Here is an 18,437-nt window from a genome sequence, read left to right on the forward strand (position 1 = left end):
AAAATCAGGGATTCACAAACTATGGCATTTTATTTCAGAGGCCTTTGCTTACATTTGTACAATATATTACATAATTCTCCATTTTCTGCAGAACCTAATATATATTTTATAGCTTTTTTCTATAAGCTTTTCCTTCAATGTTTGTCAACAAATTTTTACAGTCCTGTACAATTCTGAATACTTTGAAACCATTTTCAATAAAATCAGTTAACCTTAAGCACACACTACGAAGACTGAAAATGCTTTTCTTAGAAAAGTCAAATGTAAAGGATTCTGACACTCTAGCATCTACAAACAAAATGCTTTGAATTCTTACATGTTGTATTGCCAGAAAACAAAGAAAAACATGCCAGCCCCTATTTCCCCAGGCAAAAGAAGTACACAGAACTACAATTAAAACAGTAAAACAATCTGTACAATAAAGTACTGTGTATTAACAGTGCCAGGTATTAAATAGCTTGAATGAACACTTCCGCAATATACAAATGTCTTACAAAGGTATATAATTAACAGGAGAGAGCTTGGGATCCATACAACATAAAATCAATACAAGTGAAAACAGTTTGAAGTCGGTTTTGGAATTTGTACAAGGCATTTAAAAAATTAAATGTCTACCACTCAGCTAGCTATTTGTTTTAAAAACAACTACCATTTTGTGGCAGTGTTCATATCAGCAACCACAAATTATAACTTCACACCTTGCTCTGTCTTGAAGTCCTCTCCTTGAAGCTCGTAATAAAATAAGCATTACAAATGAAATATTTGTTGCTTTAAGGGAAAAGAAACATTTACAAGAAAACACAAAAATATAACTGTTATAATCCATTATGAATAAATATACACTTTAAACTGGCTAAATACAATCTTTATACATTAAGATTTAATACAGTTTGTTAGCCATTTTCTTTTTCATAATGTATTTTATCAAAATTAAAAAAAAAATACTGTTTTATAGAAAAATGGCAAAGTACAGTAGTTTCATTCCAATTAATGGGTTCTTAAAACCCAGAGTAACCTATTTAAGCCTAATTCAAACCTGTAAACATTAGTCAGTCTTTTTTTTCTTTTTTAAAGGAATTCTCATATTTGGTTACCAGGACTGATGTCAAACATCCTACTAACTGCAGGTTTTGAATTGAATACATGTGCTTGACGTATACAATTAAAGCCACTATAAGGTGACTTAGCAGTTAAAAAACAATTAGCTTGTACAAATGAAAATAGGTTCAATATTTGTCATAAATAAATGGAAAAATATCAAATGTTCCAGCTTTAACAAAATACCAGGGAATACAGTAAGCCTTACCACATTTCTTTAGATCAACCCAACAACTATATGCTTAATGTACTGTCTCTACAGGCAGTGAACAGCCTCCATTTGCCACAGTGGAAGGCCTTCGAGTCACTGGACTTACAATTCCCAGACAAGTTGGAAACAATTATTGCTTGAGGAAAAGCAGTTTGTTGTACTTTTTCTTCATAAAAGTGCACTTAAGTGCAAAGTTAGCTTGTCAAGAAACAACTTTAAATACAAAATAGTGCTTGTCTGAATTTTGTGCCACTGTGCAGTATAAAAAAAAAAAAGAAAAGAAAAAAAAAAAAGAGTGGCCCTCAGCAGCCATTAAGTGCAAAGTGCTTTGGCAAGTCCTGCTGTCACCTGCACTCAACTGACATTCCATTCTGTGATGAACTTGACATAGATGGTTCTGCTAAAGTTAACATAACTGCAGCAGTAATGGAACTAGAGGAAGGTGATGAGGAGGAAGATGATGTAGTAGCAGCACCTGCACAGGAAGAGGAAAACACAGGTTATAAGAATTTACAAATTAAGCAATAAAAATGTTTTCCCATTCAACAAGCAGCACTGGTATATACTGACTCCAGCAACTCATGTCTAGTAATCAAGAAGAAAAAAAGCTTCCATTCCCTAGTTTTTGTGGGAAATACTCTGAGAGACAGCTTTGGCCATGTGCAACGCAGCACGGCATTGCTCCTTGCAGCCCTCCTTCACCAGCCACCTAGATCAAAGGCCCAGCCAGTGGATGCCAGAGCTCATTCCTGCCCTGCAAGAACAGCCAACCTGTTTCTTGTGGGAATCAGCACAGGCAGGGCCTTGTCCCAGCACTGAATCTGCACATACACCCTGCTCCGGCAGCCAAGAAGCAACTGCAGTTCCCATGTGATGGTTGCAGCCATAAAATCTTACTACATGTGGCATTTCAGTATTTCTTTTCGTACTCAAGTGAACTCTTAAATGTGCACATAAACGAGACATGGAGAAAATAATCCTTTTAATGCTGCTAGAAGCAGGCACACTAGAACATTCCCTACAGCAATAAGTAAAGCAGCTTCAGGGAAATGAGAGATTTAATTGATGGTTTCCCTTCAACTCATAAAACAAAACACTTAACCTAAGGGGAAGGCACTAACTAGACATGCAAGCAATACTATAGTAAATTATTGTGGAACTTGAAGAAAAGTTTTAAGTTATTAACAACCTTCGATGCTTTGTTCGCTGCTTAGAAAAGTTTCTTTTTCTGTATATTTTTTTTCTGTACAAAGTAGTTCTGCCTAAACAGAATTAAATAGATTGCATGTTTTTTTAATGTTTGTCCCTTACATAGTCCCTGGATATCTGAACTGTACCTTCTAAAGATCACAAAATAACTGTATAGAGTTGTTTTTTAAAAACAAACAAAACCACACTCCTACTGGCACACATCTCCCAAAAAATTATCCAATTATTGTTAACACCTTAATAACATGACATGCAATTTAGCCCTCTATAAGTAGGATTTAGGTCCCAGCACTTACTTTCCCGCTCTTTTTTTCTTTAAGCGCTTTCTTCTTCGGTCAATGGAAGCCACCTCAGATTTCAAGGACAGGTAATGTTTCCTGATTTCCTGCAGTTTTTCTTGGAGAACTGTTATGCGCTCAGCACTAGTCAAATTTTCCAAGTCAGCTGCAAGTTAAACAACCTCTGTTAATTAATGTATTGCAGCATTTCCAAAAACTTCTGGTATCAGTGCAATGGGAAGTATTCGAATCTTAGTGATGTGCTTTGAGGTAGCAGACAGGAAAGCCAAGAAACACAGCAACAGCAGCTGCTGTTCATTATCACAGAATCACAGCATGGACAGGGTTGGAAGGGACCTCAAAGATCATCTAGTTCCAACTCCCCTGCCATGGGCAGGGACACCCTCCACTACACAAACATTATCATAAACTTTGTTCATTTTTTATTATTGTTTGAAAGATATCACCAAAGATACACTTGTTTTGTTTTTAAGGAAGTGGGAGAGGAAGAAAACACATGCATTCCTGTCCCCATAGAAAGGAAAATAAAAAAATAAAATCAAGACAACTGGTGAAAACACAGGGGCCAAAACTTTGAGCCTGTTGTTAAAAACCAAGCAGGTTACAACAGGAATCTGAATAACCGTGGGGTGGTTCTAATCAAGTCCATGGCACATGGGCCATAAGGCGTAACTATGCAGGACCTCCTTGCTGGCATCCCACACAGGGATGGCAATGGACATGGTAAGCACAGGTGCTTCCCCTCTGGCTGTTTCCAGCTGGGAGCTCTCCACAATGTGGCACACAGCTGTGGGAAATATGTCGGTTCAGTTCGGGTAAGCCAGACCGGAGATACTCCATTCAAAGACATTTAAGAATGATTTCAACTGCTGTGACGTGCAGAATGCACTTCAACCACCTGCAATGAAGGTAGCACCAAAGGACTAAAAGCCACAACTATATTAGGCTGTGGGCAACAGCAGCCTTCACACAGCCCAGGACAGAGCACAGAGAAAAGCAAGGCATAACGCTCTGAGAACTTCAGAAACTTGACATACACTAAGGTCATTTGTGCACGAGATACTATGGATTACTTTAAGAAGCAACTTAAATCACTCACGCCACACAGTTTCAATTGACCTTCAAAAGCAAAGAGAAAGCAATCCAAGCGATGCTGTACATCCATGGCTGGTACAAAGGACAATAATTTATTGCTGACTAGACAATTAAATACCCAGATGCTGTACGAGAGAGGGCTAAAACCAGCAAGTTTTCAATTTTAAATAATTATTTTCAATTGTTTGCTTATTGTTATATTGAGGAAGAAGGCTTCAATCACCTAATAATTTATCTTACTTCTCTTTTCTTCCCACTGCAAATAATGCTGCAACAGCATACAGACACACACAGAGCCAATTAAGAAGTTGCATTAATAGAGGCATTAATAAGCTACTGAACTGTTTTTCAGATAGGCAAATGCACGACCCTTTCAATACTGCTCACCCCTAGCTATACGCGTACCTAGAGCTGACTGACACACACTCACTGAAAGTTCTTAGTACTAGAAATAGTAAACGTCTCCTGGTTCTCTAAGGCAAAATGAACGGGGAAAAAGTTAAGTGGCTGAACAATAACTAGAGAACGAGGAGTAAAACTGCAAGAAAACATCAACACAAGAAGTACATATAGTGGATAAAATTCAGGCCAGAATAACAGGTCTGCACAGGACGGCAAGAACAGCAAGTCAGCACAGGAGCCATATCTAAAAACAGTATCAGAAGAGTGTGATATAGGCGGTTTCCTGCACTGCATTTGCAGAAAAAAAAAAAAATCCTGACATCAGGATTTATCACAAAATTAAGCAAACTGAGTACGGAATAATTTTAGGGGAAAAAAACCAAAATATTCAAAAAGCCTTCTTATAATATAGCGCAAGACCACACTAGGTATGTTTTGAAGAAAATACTTACACATTTGAAAACTCCATTTGTAAACTTTGGGCAAACGATTATTCTGTTCTTTGAGATCAGACTCCTTCTCTCCATTTTTCCCACATTTTCCTGGAGATTGTGTTCTTGCGGGTGATTTGGTTTGGTGAGATTTCATGCCAGTAGAAACTGATTTTGCTGACTGAGACTTGGACACACTTTCACCAGCAGACAGTTCATCACTGTCACTGCTGTTTGCTGAAGAAACAAGAAGACAGACTGTTACAAAACAAAGCAACCTTCCTGCCCAAACCAAAGGTTATCAGACGCTACCCCTGTGCTGGTTTACATGTAACAGGAGTTTATTTGACCAAAATCCTTGTACTCTAAAAGGATATAATCCATCCTGGTATAGAAGCTTGGCACACAGCTCTTTGCATCACTCTTGCCTAAAGACAGGACCACAAAATGGGTATATAGCTGTGCAGCTAGATTCACAGCTATTATGTGGACCTATGGGAACCAAACAGAGTGAGAGGGTAGATAAAAGGACTAGCCTGTGGCTCCACAACCCATCCGAATACTGGTTAGTATATTGCTGAAAGTGTGTGTGCTAGGCACGTGTAGCAGAAATGAGAGTATGCAAATGGCCTTTTTCGTAGCCTTATGTCACCTTCGTTTATTTTAGGTTTTCCGTGCTAAAATAACTAGCAGTGATCCGAATTTGCGTGACATCATCTACAAAAATCTTCAGACATGATGATCAGACTCTTTAATTGCAGAAAAACATCTTCAGCTGATCCAAAGCAGAAGACGTTAACCTGACACTGAAATAACTCTGGCTATAAAGCAACAGGCTGAACTGAATGCAGTTTTCTAATCAGATCGCCCAAAGAAGAGTAACAAAATAACGTGTCTAAAAGACATGATTTATGAGTAATGATTGAGAGGATGAAGTTTGTTTAGCATTACAAAAATAAAACTGGGGTGGACGCAGGGGCAAGACATTATAATTCAACAGAAGTCTAGAGAAGCACTAGAATAAATTGCCTAGGGAAGCTGCATAATCTCCATCATTAGTGCTGCTTTTAAAAACATGTTCAATTAATATTTACCAAGAGAAACTTATGCTCCAGTTGTATCTGCCTCAGGTGTTGACAAAATGAACCCTACAAGTCTCCTTTGGTTCTGGGTCTTTATGATCTGGTGATCTACACTGGAGACACTGAACACCAAGACACACACGGTATGAGAACTCGGCAGGCTGCAGAGCTGCCATTGTCTGCTGGCTTAATCCAAAGGCAACAGTTGAAGCTTCTACAAAAGCAGCTTGAACAGGTTTACCTGAATTTTGCAAAAAGTGTTTTTTTGCTTACAACTGGCTCCGCATTTTATCTATTTATTGCCCTTATGACACATAGTAGTGCCTGAAGCCTAACAAAAAGACCACATACACACCAAGGACTGTACACAGTACAAGAAACAACTCCAGCTTTGAAGTGCTTGCATCCTGACGAAGACATAGGTTGAGAAAAAAGGGATAAACTCACCAAATCAAAAGGAACAATGGTAAAGCTAAAACCAGTGTATTAGTTCTGCAAATTCAGTTTGTTTTGTTACTTTAATTCCTGGGGTAAGGGAAGGAATAAGGATTATGGAAGGAGATTAGTGAAATGGAATGAAAAAGGATGAGAAAATGTGAAGAGGAGATCAATGAACATGAAGGATGGGTGGGGTGAAAGGAAATACCAGGCCAGAAAGTACAGACTTTTAGTAAAAGCTGTTAAAAGAAAGAAAAGGGGACACGAGGGAGGAAGAAAGAGGAAAAAAGGCATAGCATATGCTTTCTATCCTTGCTTTCACTACCTTTTTTACAGCTATCCTCCCAGCTTCACTCTTCAGCTGACTGTTCTCTAGTATTTTTTATTAACAGTGAGATGAGGCAGTAATTAATCTTGCTGCCTCCCGAACACGTGTGCATATGTCTCTCTAATGCACCTCCGCTTTTATTAAGCTTCTCTTCCCCAGTATTGTGGTATCTATTCCAATTGGCTTCTACAACAACAAAAAAGCTGCAAAAGCATTATTTACTGAAGATGTAACAGATGATATAGGAAGGAAACAGAGCCTATATTTTTCTGGAATTACTCTTGTATTTGCTACTGGAAGAGATATTAACCTCTAAAAACTCATCTTGTGGAAAATACGAATTGCCTTCAGGTCCCCTCTAAAGCATGGAGCTATCATGCCACCGAGATTCCTGTCTGAATTCTACCAGGTGTGAAATATTCACTCTTCTTAGTCTTTCTGAATTACACAATATTAAGAACCTCTTAGAAACAGGCCCAGAAATAACATAAGACATTTAAAACCACTTCAGCATTCAGCAAGAGTAGTTTCTTCATTTCAACAGCATTAAGAATTCCCCAATGAGAACATTTTGTTTTAATACGTTTTTTATTTCCAGACTTCATCTCCTACCATTATTCAAAGAAATGACACTGTACTTTCACACATTTCATTTCACACTGAGCAGCCGTACTTACTAGTTTTACTCTTCTTTTTGTTGTTCACAGATGTTTTGTGGCTTCTTTTCTGCTTTTTTGAGGAGCTGCCTCCTCCCTGAGCATCTTTAAGTCTTTTTTGGCCTGTACAGACTATAATTGGGGGGAGGGGGGGAGGGAAGAAAGAAACAGACATTAAATATTTGTACTGCTGTGTGTTTTTCTCAAAGTCTGAAAAAAAACATTTCAGAGCTTAAGTTTGTAGACAACAATGCGACTGCTCCTGCCTATCCTTAATACGGCTCAGCTTTCTACTTGTATTGACAAGAGGAGGTGAAGGAGGATGGAAGGCAGACAAAGTTTGTTGGTTAGAGTGCACGTGCAAGATGATTCCAAGTAACTTTCCCATATGTATCATCAGAATTTCCCTTGAACCACATGGATTTTTATTTCTTTGATACTGTAAATTAAATAAGAATACATTTACTTGAAAAACTTATCAAGAGCTACTGGAAGTGAAAAATGTTCAAAAAAGCTTGTTGCACTTGGAAGCTGTGAGAAAAAACTGAAACTATCACTGGTGATCAGTAATTACATTAATGGAAAGCATAAAAAAATAATCTTAGATAATGTTAAAAAAACAGGCAACAAAAAAAAAAGCAGACAAAAAGACTAAGGAAAAACTCTACTGGTATTTGTGACTACAAGGGGAAAAAGTAGAAAAGGAAGATAAAATAGTTCTAGTACACCTGTTAAAAGAATAAATTTTAGGAGTTGCTCAAACGTTGTTCCACAATCACCTGACTTACAGATTAAAAACGACTCCTGTAACAAAACATTTAAATTAAGAAACCAAATTTTCTAAAACAGGCAGCATGCTGACAAAATCAGAGAGGAACTTAACGACTAATGCATATAAAATAGTATTGTGCAATACCGCAAAACTTTTTTCATGTGGCAATAATTCCTTTTTATATAAAAAAGAATACAAACTATTTGAGTTCTAAACCTACACACCTATAATTATCAAAGCAATACAGGTGTATTTATTGAGGGCTACATATTCACTTCTATACTTTCTCCTTTGTTTATGGAAATACATTTTGTTGCATTCTTTCAAAAGGACAATTCAAACAGAATGATGAAGGTAATACGCTTTAAGGGCATTTAAGAAAATTCAGTTATTAACTGAAATCTGTTGAGATGAAGAAACCAATTCTGTCATCTCAGGATTATATTCAGACTTTTTTTTTTTTTTTTTTTACTTTGTATTAATATTTTTTCTAAGGCATTTTAACACAGTTGAAGTAGTTGTACTTTTGATGGAACCGTGAAAGAGCCAGCGACTTTCACAAAAAAGCTTTCAGATCCAGCCTTGCGATCACTTAACAAGCAGGCAGCAGTACACTGACATCACGTTCGCTAGTGCTGGCAGTGCTTATTATCCCCTATTCTCTAGTGGTCTCAGGACAGGAACTTCAATCTGCAAAATCACATCTGAGTGAAACATAGCTAATAAGGTCAATGTTTGTCATCAGCTTGACTTGGGTTTTTTTGTAAGTTTGAAACGGTTCCCTAAGCATGCAATAATTGTCACTTTCTACCCCCAAATAAGCAGGTTACAGAGAATCAAAATTTTATGTAAGAAACAGTATCTTCTACTTGTAAGCAATGTACTCAAAACTTATCCTTCTTCCTACAATAAATATTCCTTATACAATGTATTGCAGTTTGCTCTGTTTTTTTTTTTTGCCAGGGCCAGTATGAACTTTATTCTTACACACTTTATTCCTCATTGAAACCATCACAATCCCTAATGGAAGGCCAGAAACTTCCTGGCAGATTATATTTTATTCGCTAGATGATTATGCCATTTCCACACATTTGAAGCAGAGAGCAGGCTACTACTTCCTCCAACAACTAACCTCCCAGCAACATAACAGAATGAAAATACTTCAGCCATGCTACAACATGAGCTGATTAGGTTGAAGACAGCTCTGTTTACCCTCTCCTTTACCTTTTTCAGTATGCTCTGGCTCTGGTTGATTACTACTACTGGAGCTGACGCTGGCATCAAAACCTGTTGGAGAAATATTTCCCTCAGACTGAAGGTCTTGCAGCTCCCCTGCAACACTGTCCACCTCTATTGTGCTATCTGTTTCACTTTTAATGCTTCGTATCTCTTCTTGATTTGGTGGCAGTGTCTCAGAAACAGTGACGCTAGACTGATGTCTACTGGACTCTGTTACGGTTACAGACGAAGGCGATTCAGGAGTCGTAGGTGGAGTATTCAGCACTGAATTACTGCCACTGCTTGGAAATTCAACTTTCTTTTCACCCATTTCAGTTGGTTTCTCCTCAACAGGTTTAACGTCCACACTAGCTGGCAAAGACTTTTCAAGTTCAGAGCTAGGCAAAGAAATGTCTTCTTCTGCAAGAGTCTGAAGCTGCTCCTCTGCTGCAGCATCCTCAGGAGCAGCATGTGGTGGGGAGGCAGCAGCTTCAGTGTCAGAGTCCGAGAACAGTTCCTTCAGCGTTTTCTTCGGCCATTGTCCCTGAATACTCGACCAGACATCTTTTCGATCCTTCGCTCTGGTGTTCTGAAGTCTTTCATCAGAGTTATTTAGAAGCTTTATTCTTTTCTCTCCCACTTCAGAAAATCCTGAGTAGAAAGTACTTGCCCGTAAAGACTTCCTTTTCTCCTCTAGTCCATTGTACTTTTTAGTTGGAGTGATTTTCAGTTTAGATTTGTCTTCCTCATCTTCATCCGAGGAGCTGTTACTGCTGTTTTCTAAACTAAGGGAGTCTTTGTTTTTGGACTTCTCATCCTTTCTATTAGGTGACACAGTCTTTAAAGATTCCTCTGCAACACAGTATCTTCTTTTACCACGTTTTACTTGTGATTTTGCTGTTTTATCCACCATCTCCTTTTTCACATCCTTTCTCTTCTTTGTGGCTTCATCTTCTCCATCGGAGTCAGTATCTTCAGATAACTCTTCCATCTCTTTTCGCAATCTTTCAGGAGACTTGGATCCCAACCTGGGCACTACTACATCTGTCAGAGTTTTAGTTTCTTCTGGGATGGATGAACCGCTCTGTTCTTCTTTTAGGCAGAGTTCGTTTTTGTCTTGGTTTACAGCTTCATGCTGAGATTCCTCTTTGCCATCAGCATTTACATTCGGGGCACTTTGGTCATCTTCCTGCTCACTATCATCAGAACTTTCAGAAGCTAATTAAAAATAAATCAAAACAAAACAAAACAAAACAAAACAAGAAAAGATTGTCTTGATTCTGGTTACAAAGAATTCTTAAAAAAAAAACAACTAAAGAAAACCATACAGATATGAACACATCCTACAGGGATCTCTAGTAGTATATATTTTAAATGGTACCTCGTGAAGACTTCAAAAATTTATTTCCTGTTCTATTAGAAGGTATAATGGCTAGATTAGGAGCTAGGATAATTCTGTATCATACAGTACATCTCCAGGAATTTCTGAAGAGGTGGAGAAAGCAGAGTGCATCAATCCATAAAATATGAACTTCAGTATAATTAACCAAAAGAGAAACTGAAAGATGTGCTTAACATATAAACTCTAAATATTTCTTATGGGTTACAAATACTACCATTATCTTCCCTTTTTCCAAAGCCCAGACAGAACAGAGACAGTATTTTCCCTGGAGAATCCACAGTCTAAAAGGACAGAACAGAACAACAACAAAGATACTGAATAATCTCTAACAAACCAACCTGATGAACAGCCTAGAAAAAGGAATTGAAAGCAATAATGAAAGGCACTTGGAGAAATATATTATCAATAAGAGCACAGGAGAACAGTATGAAAATTCGGGGTGAGGAATAAAGAAAATGAGACAAGATGAACAAAGACATAATGGACATAATCAACAAGCCCATTCAATGGGAAAAGAGATGGATACAAGGAGAAACAATGAAAATTGGCTCAAATATACAGGTAACTCCTTGATTTGTAACTCATCAATTTTTGTTGGCATAGCTAGTTTAACTCTTCTCATCCTACTTCCCATCTCTCATTCTCAATTCCTCACTAAAACTCACCACCTAATGTAATCAATTCAAGAGAAGTAATATTGACAATGAAATTCACTAAAATTATCAAAGTTGAATTCATTTTTAAAAAAAGGTTTATGAAATACAATGAGCACAATAACAGAGAGGAGTACAGGACAAAATACCTTGAAAAATGCCTCAGGTGTTTTTATTACTTGTTTTAAGACAGGCATCTTAAATTCTATTCTAAAACTCAATCTGAGAGCAAGTTTTACACAACCCTTTCAGTGTTGTTTGCTTTTTTCTAATTCCACATTTACGGGCGACGTTTTGGCCTAAAGTTCCAAGAACTCTTATCACTTAAAACAGACTTAGTTCTAACACTTGCCTTTCTCATACCTTAGAGTTTCAGAACTACACTACTTTTATGAGTATCAAAATTTGACATTTGAAATAAAAGTCAAGAACACCACATTTAAAAAAACAACCAAAAATCAGATCCATCAAGTTTTCCTCTCCTATTTACTTTTCTGTGCCCTTCAAAGGAAAGCAGAATACAATAGGATTACTCATTCCACTTTCGGAAAAAGTGCCTCTAAAAAGTTTTGAGCAAACAGCTCTAAAATTGGAGCAAAAAGAAACAGTAAAACATTAGAGGCTTTCATACTTAAAACCCAAAACCCCACAAGTAACAGAGAAAAAACGGTTAATTCCCAGCATGAATCTATGTGGACTTAAACAATAAAAAAATTGCATACAATTACAAGCATTTCTGGAAATTAATTACATAACATGGAAAACACTCAGCTTTCCAAAATATTAGAGGGTGTATGTCAGATTGTGCTTTTGTAATCAGAAGTTAATTACAGATTAATTATAGCATTAATAATAGTGTTATTATCATCACTGCTAACTGCTTTTTTGTTTCTCATTTCCTAAGGAAACGAAGCTTAATAGATTATGTTGACTGTTATTCTACCTACAAATTTGGAACTCAGTGGCCAACGTCATCCAAGTTCGAGTAAGGTCTGAAAGATTATTAAATTCACACAACTTTCACAAAAATTGGTGGTTACCCAAACTATCTATACCATATATGATTTCTTTTTCCGGAGACACACGATAAATTAAGGATGAAGAGAAGCAACTAGTTATTATAGTGCTGCTGTAAACATGTGGGAAGGGGAAAACACTGTTAGGACAACAGATGTGCTGACAGGAAACTTAGCTTCGAGTTTCCTTTTTCAAGGAAAAACAAAACAAAACAAAAATATGGGTCCTAAAAGTTCCATGAATCAAAAATTAAAAATTTAGAAATAATATAGGAAGCAAAAATGCTTTGCTGTGTGTCCAATAAAAAATGGATAGCAAAACAAAGGATGTAATTCTGAAGACTGTTAACACACACTGAATTCACAATATCTGTTTTCAGAAACTGCAAATATTGCTTTTGTTCAAGGATTATTTCTGAAGATGATGTTACAATTAGCCAGACAGACTCAAGTGTACAGCTGCACCAGTTGTTCTACATTGTCACTTAGTATGTTTAAAGGCCATTTAGAGAAACAGAAGAAGTTTAAGCACAATACCTTGTAGCCCATTAATGATAGAAGTAATTTCTATTGATTTAACTGGAGCTTGTTCAGTATTTTTGGCTTCAGTGCTGTCAATTTTGGACCCAGTCTCTGGTGATGTGCTGGTGTGAAAGGGTGGTTTTGACAAACGTCGCAATTTACAGTTTTTAGGAGAGTACTTCTCTTCCTTCTCTTTGTCGGTTTTATTCTACATGAAAAAGAAGATTAAAAACTTCTCATTTGAGCATACATCTTAACACAGATTACAACTAAGCAATGCTTACAGTTATCTTAAACATTCAACCTGTAAAGGAAAGCTTTCCTCTTTGCCTAAAGATTACAAATACCTTTATATGGTCCATGAAGAGACATTTGTACTGAAGACAAGAACTTTGTGAACACTAAAGCAAATGAGAAAGCAAACGCAGCCAGCGCTCCGGGAGCAGTGGCGCTGCAGGATGCCAGGCTCAGAGTGGCAGCGCAGAGTGATGACACCCTGCTCTGTCACAATGAGCAGGGAGCTCTAGAACAAAACGCAGGTTCCAGAGGCTGGGGGTGGGCAGGAGGAGCACTGGCATCTGTGGCAGAAAGAAAAGCTTCCTTGCATCCCACTGCCCAAAGAATATATCATAACCTAAGTCTAAATACCAGTTTTAAAAGAATGAATTTTAAAAGAAATGCTATGAAATAAAGTTACAGCCTCACACACACATGGACTAGTCACGGGTCTGCTCTCCAGATTCAGCAGAGGGAGCTTGAAGATTTCACCCCCTAGAGATAGGTCCCATCACTGATGATAAAATGGATCCTTCTCATTTGTCCCCTATAAATGCATATATAGGAAAGTAGGAAAGAGAAGTTGCCCCTACCCACCCCACAGTGAAAAAACAAAACCTTCATCAAAAAAGTTTTAGTTTTTAAAAGGCTAGGAAGTTGCTTTTACCGTCAAGCATTTGTAGGCCAACCAAAAGGTTAGGAAGCAGGGAGTGCTTAATATATTAAATAAAAGTTGGGGAGAACAAATGAGAAAAAGGGAGAGAAACTACCTTTATTTTCTTTCGATGTTTAATTTTTGGTACGTTTTTATCAGCTGGTCTCACTATCTTGTCTGCCTTTATCCATTCATCATACCTAAAAGCAAAAAAAAAAAAAAAAAATTATACACATTTACGGTTTTAAGCAGATAATCATGATATCATAAGAGAAATTAATGGAGGAAAAAAATTATTAGCCATATAAAAACTGAATTGGAATTTAAATAAAGAAGTCATTTGTGTACTTTTCAGTATGTGAAGCTTCAGCTAAGGTTCAATTCTTCATGTGCTGGGATAGATAGGATGAAGTTTTTTTAACACTGATAAGTAAGAGTGAAAGCTGGTATTTTTCCAGTCTGCACTGAACAGCAGGATATCATGTATACAGGTAGAACAAACTACCAGAGGGATAATTTTGCATGGATCTCCAAGAGGTATACTTTGTATATACACTGTAAAACCTTAACAATAAAATAAATTATTACAACTACATAAAACGTGACCAGTTAACAAAAATAAACTCTTTCAAGCAAAGAGTGTCTGCAAAGTTGGAGTAACTAACACTTAGGAGTCACTAACTTAACACTAACACTTTTCATTTAGTTTTCAGTTAAATGCTTCCATTTTATAACAGAACGATACCAGACAAAAACATACTAAATAGCACCAAGACATTAATAACAGGTGTCTTATTATCTAAAGCTGGACCTGTTAAATGCGAATCCAAGATCAGAGAAGTACATTCTTCGTGACAATATACTGTAACTATGGTACTGTACTTGCCAGTTTCATTGTGTATTTCTGGAAAACCTCAAGAACCAATTCAAACACACTTTTTTTCCCTCCTAATAAGCATAATCTGCTGTACTATTTCAACTGTGATTTCAAGAACCATCTGAATAAGAAAACAGGTCAGTTAAAAATTAGTTTACATTCACTTTTGCCTCAATGTACAGCCACATAAATTCTGATCTCCCTATGTAAACATGAAAATAAAGGGGAAGAAACCAACTGAAAAAAAAAAACAAAACACCACAAAAAACAAAACCACACACATGCAGAGAACTAGAACAAGATGGAGCCAAGCACAACGCACTCATGACCATGCTGGCTTGCCAGCTGGGCTCACTTGACCACCATTTTGATATATACAACTGCTGATACAGTCCCAATTCAGCTTCTTTGCAACTACTGTGAATTATATCTACAATATTGGCATACAAATTAAAAAGGATTAGAGGAAAATATGCAAATTTCCAGTTTGCTTTCCTGTATACTCTAAGTTAAGACCTATGCAAGGGATTCCAGAAGCTAAATGCTGTATTTTTATTAACCTGAATTTCACATAGTAACAGTGAAAAATGAAGTAGAACTAGTCTCTGAAAAAGAGTTTTCCAAAACAATGTATTGGGTTTCTTTGCCCTCCATGTGACAATAAAAAACACAAAATCTAGCAGCAAACCATGCAGACTACAACATACCAAGATAACTTACACTGCTGCAGATACAGCGGTAACTGTACTATTACCAGGTGACATGTAGGTGAACAGGCTCAGATTTCTCTCCAAAACTGAAATACAACTCTACAGAGTACTTTCCAATATGGACAAATCCCATATTCTGTGAGACTGTGGGAAACCCTATTTGAAGTAATCTTTTTTCAAGTCAGAGACGTGCTTTCCAGAAGGAATACCAGTAAGTAGACTGCCAAATGGACTTCATAACCCACAGAAACGTGAGAGTGTTTCATTAGGTCTAAATACATGCAGGAAAACAGCACTAGGACTGGACAAATACACGGTGAACAGTGATGATTCTGACAGTGTCCTTTCTGCTTCAATCATGGTGCTGGAACACAGAATTTGTATTCGCTCATTCTGTGCGTTTCCAGTAAGAAAACAATCTTCCTGCCACGCAAGGTCTGTGCGCTGCACGTACTGTCCGTGACTCAAGGTAGCTGCAGTGCCTGCTGGGGTAACAGCTGACAGACATGGGGACATACTGAAGAGAGGGAGAGAGGAAGTGCAGAATTTTACAAGACTATCTGTAGATACCACAGGGTCTTAAGTGTTACATAATAGAAGCGGTGGTCACAACTCCTCATCTCAAGGAGCACAAATTGAAAACCTACGTGTGACAGCCACAGTTCCTGGCCAGAGCACATCCTGCCCTACTCCTGACTGCACTCGGAGCAGCAGTTAGACCCTGCAAGGAGGCCTGGCATCACAGAAACCTTGAATCCTCTCTAGGGAATCAGATGTCCACACTTCACAGCTTTGCATGGCACAGCTCCTTTCACTACTCACCCATCACATGCATATGCTTTGCCTAAACCTGTGACAACTGGACCTCAGGCTGAAACAGATCCTGCAAAAGGGATACATCCCAAGCCACAGCTGATAACCTGACCCTGAATTACATTCTCCTCTACTGCATGACAGAGAAGCACCCTGAGAGCTGTACAGCGCACCAGATGACAAGCTGCCTCTGAAAGGTGTGTGTGACTCAGACTAGAGCCTTTCTTTATAGAACTGTACCTTATTAAATTAGGAAAACTTATTTCATCACTAATTTTGCCTTAGCCTGTTCACAAAAGAAAAACCAAAAACATTATGGAAGAAGGTCTTCAGCTCTCCTTACAAGTACGTGCTGCCAGAAGACTTGGGTCATTTTACTGCAGTGCCGTCTTCCACACTTGCTCACCTCAACTCCCTAAAGCGAGCAGCTGGCTGTGGAGAGTAAGGAGACAGAGATGGGGAGGTGTTCTTAAAAGAGTCTTCACAAACTTCTTTGAGAACCAGGAGGAGGGATTTACTAAGAAATTATTATTTACTTATTTTTTAAATAAGGCTTCATAAAAAACCTGGAATGCCTTCAGAAGAAGCATCTCCTTTGCCTTACCAAAACGGAGACAAACATGAGCCAGTAAGGAGAGAAGCTTTTCTGCCTCACTGGTCAAAACGAATACCTGCCAGAAAGGTGGCTCTGAATGGGAAGGAAGGAAAAAAGGAAGAATGAAATTAATAGCTATATAGCAGAAAAAAATAATTGGCACTTTGCATAAGAACGTGTACTGATTCTATTATATCCATATGTACTGATTTGCAAGCTAAAATAAACCACGACATATTCTCAGAGATTGCATAGTCGATCCTCACAGAAGTACAGGAGGGGAAACAAGGAAGAAAGCGTACTTTTCCAGCCTCTAGATTTATACCTGCAAGGGTACCACTTTCTTGGGAAGAAAAGTGACGTCAAGGAACTAGGCAGCCTTGGCAAATTCACTGAAAAGTTCCAGTATACAGTGTCTGCTAAGAAGGACAAAACAAATGTTTTCTTTGGCTGTGATCAAAAAAAGGAGTAGATTTAGTCTTATAACCAAATACTGAAATATTAGATGAGGACTCTAATTCTTAATTTTATTTGTTTTTTAATAATTTCCTCCCCATGACATAGACTACTCTCAAGAACCTGATATTTGGCTACGCATGTTCCTTTAATTTCAGTGGTTAACTGTTAAGTATAAAATTTGTGTATTGTTAATGTTTCCACAAACCTAGACAGAAATTAGCACTTTCAGATTTCTGAAGGAAAGAAAGAAATACTGAAAATATTCAGTTTTAGTCTTAAAAACTTGAAACGTTCAAGAATAACATGTCTTGTGATATTGTTCACCATATGACACTCTAAATTGGAGAGATACAGATTTGACGGGTGGACTGTTTGCTGGATGAGGAATTGGTTAGATGGTTGCATCCAGAGGGTAGTGGTCAACAGCTCAATGTCCAGATGGAGATCGGTGGCAAGTGGTGTCCCTCAGGGGTCTGCACTGGGACCAGTACTGTTCCGTATCTTCATCAATGGCATAGACAGTGGGATCGAGTGCACCCTCAGCAAGTTTACAGATGACACCAGGCTGAGTGGTGCAGTTGACAGGCCTGAGAGACAGGATGTCATCCAGAGGGACCTGGACAAGCTGAAGAAGCAGGCCCATGTGAACCTCATGAGGTTCAACAAGGCCAAGTGCAATGATCTGCACATGGGTCAGGGCAATCCCTGGCATCAATACAGGCTGCAGGAATGAAGAGATTGAGAGTAGCCCTGAGGAGAAGGACTTGGGGATACCGGTGGATGAAAAACTAGACATGAGCTGGCAATGTGTGCTCACAGCCCAGAAAGCCAACCATATCTTGGGCCGCATTCAAAGAAGCAGGGCCAGCAGCTTGAGGGAGCTGATTCTGTCCCTCTACTCTGGTGACAGCCCACCTGGAGTACTGCGTCTAGCTCTGGACACATGGAGCTGTTGGAGCAGGTCCAGAGGAGGGCCACAAAAACGATCAGAGGGATGGAGCACCTCTCCTGTGAGGAAAGGCTGAGAGTTGGGGTTGTTCAGCCTGGAGAAGAGAAGGCTCCAGGGAGACCATTTTGCAGCCTTTCAGTACTTAAAGGGGGCCTATAAGAAAAGATGGAGACAAACTTTTTAGCAGGGCCTGTTGCAATAGGACAAGGGGTAATGATTTTAAACTAAAAGAGGGTAGATTTAAACTAAATATAAGGAATAAATTTTTTAG

General features: G+C 38.2%; 1 protein-coding gene across 1 annotated transcript in view; it reads right to left on the minus strand.

The window, feature by feature from the left end:
• Positions 1–11: 11 nt before the first annotated feature.
• Positions 12–18,437, minus strand: part of ARID4B (AT-rich interaction domain 4B) — a 96,458-nt gene continuing 78,032 nt past the window's right edge. The window contains 8 exon segments of the mRNA XM_086631575.1: positions 12–1,784; positions 2,815–2,830; positions 2,832–2,962; positions 4,767–4,982; positions 7,271–7,381; positions 9,246–10,457; positions 12,848–13,040; positions 13,879–13,963. Coding sequence (XP_086487701.1) covers positions 1,654–1,784; positions 2,815–2,830; positions 2,832–2,962; positions 4,767–4,982; positions 7,271–7,381; positions 9,246–10,457; positions 12,848–13,040; positions 13,879–13,963 — 2,095 coding nt within the window. The 3' untranslated portion in view covers positions 12–1,653.

The sequence above is a fragment of the Tauraco erythrolophus genome, chromosome 2, assembly GCF_009769465.1.
Source record: "Tauraco erythrolophus isolate bTauEry1 chromosome 2, bTauEry1.pri, whole genome shotgun sequence".
Lineage (NCBI taxonomy): Eukaryota > Metazoa > Chordata > Aves > Musophagiformes > Musophagidae > Tauraco > Tauraco erythrolophus.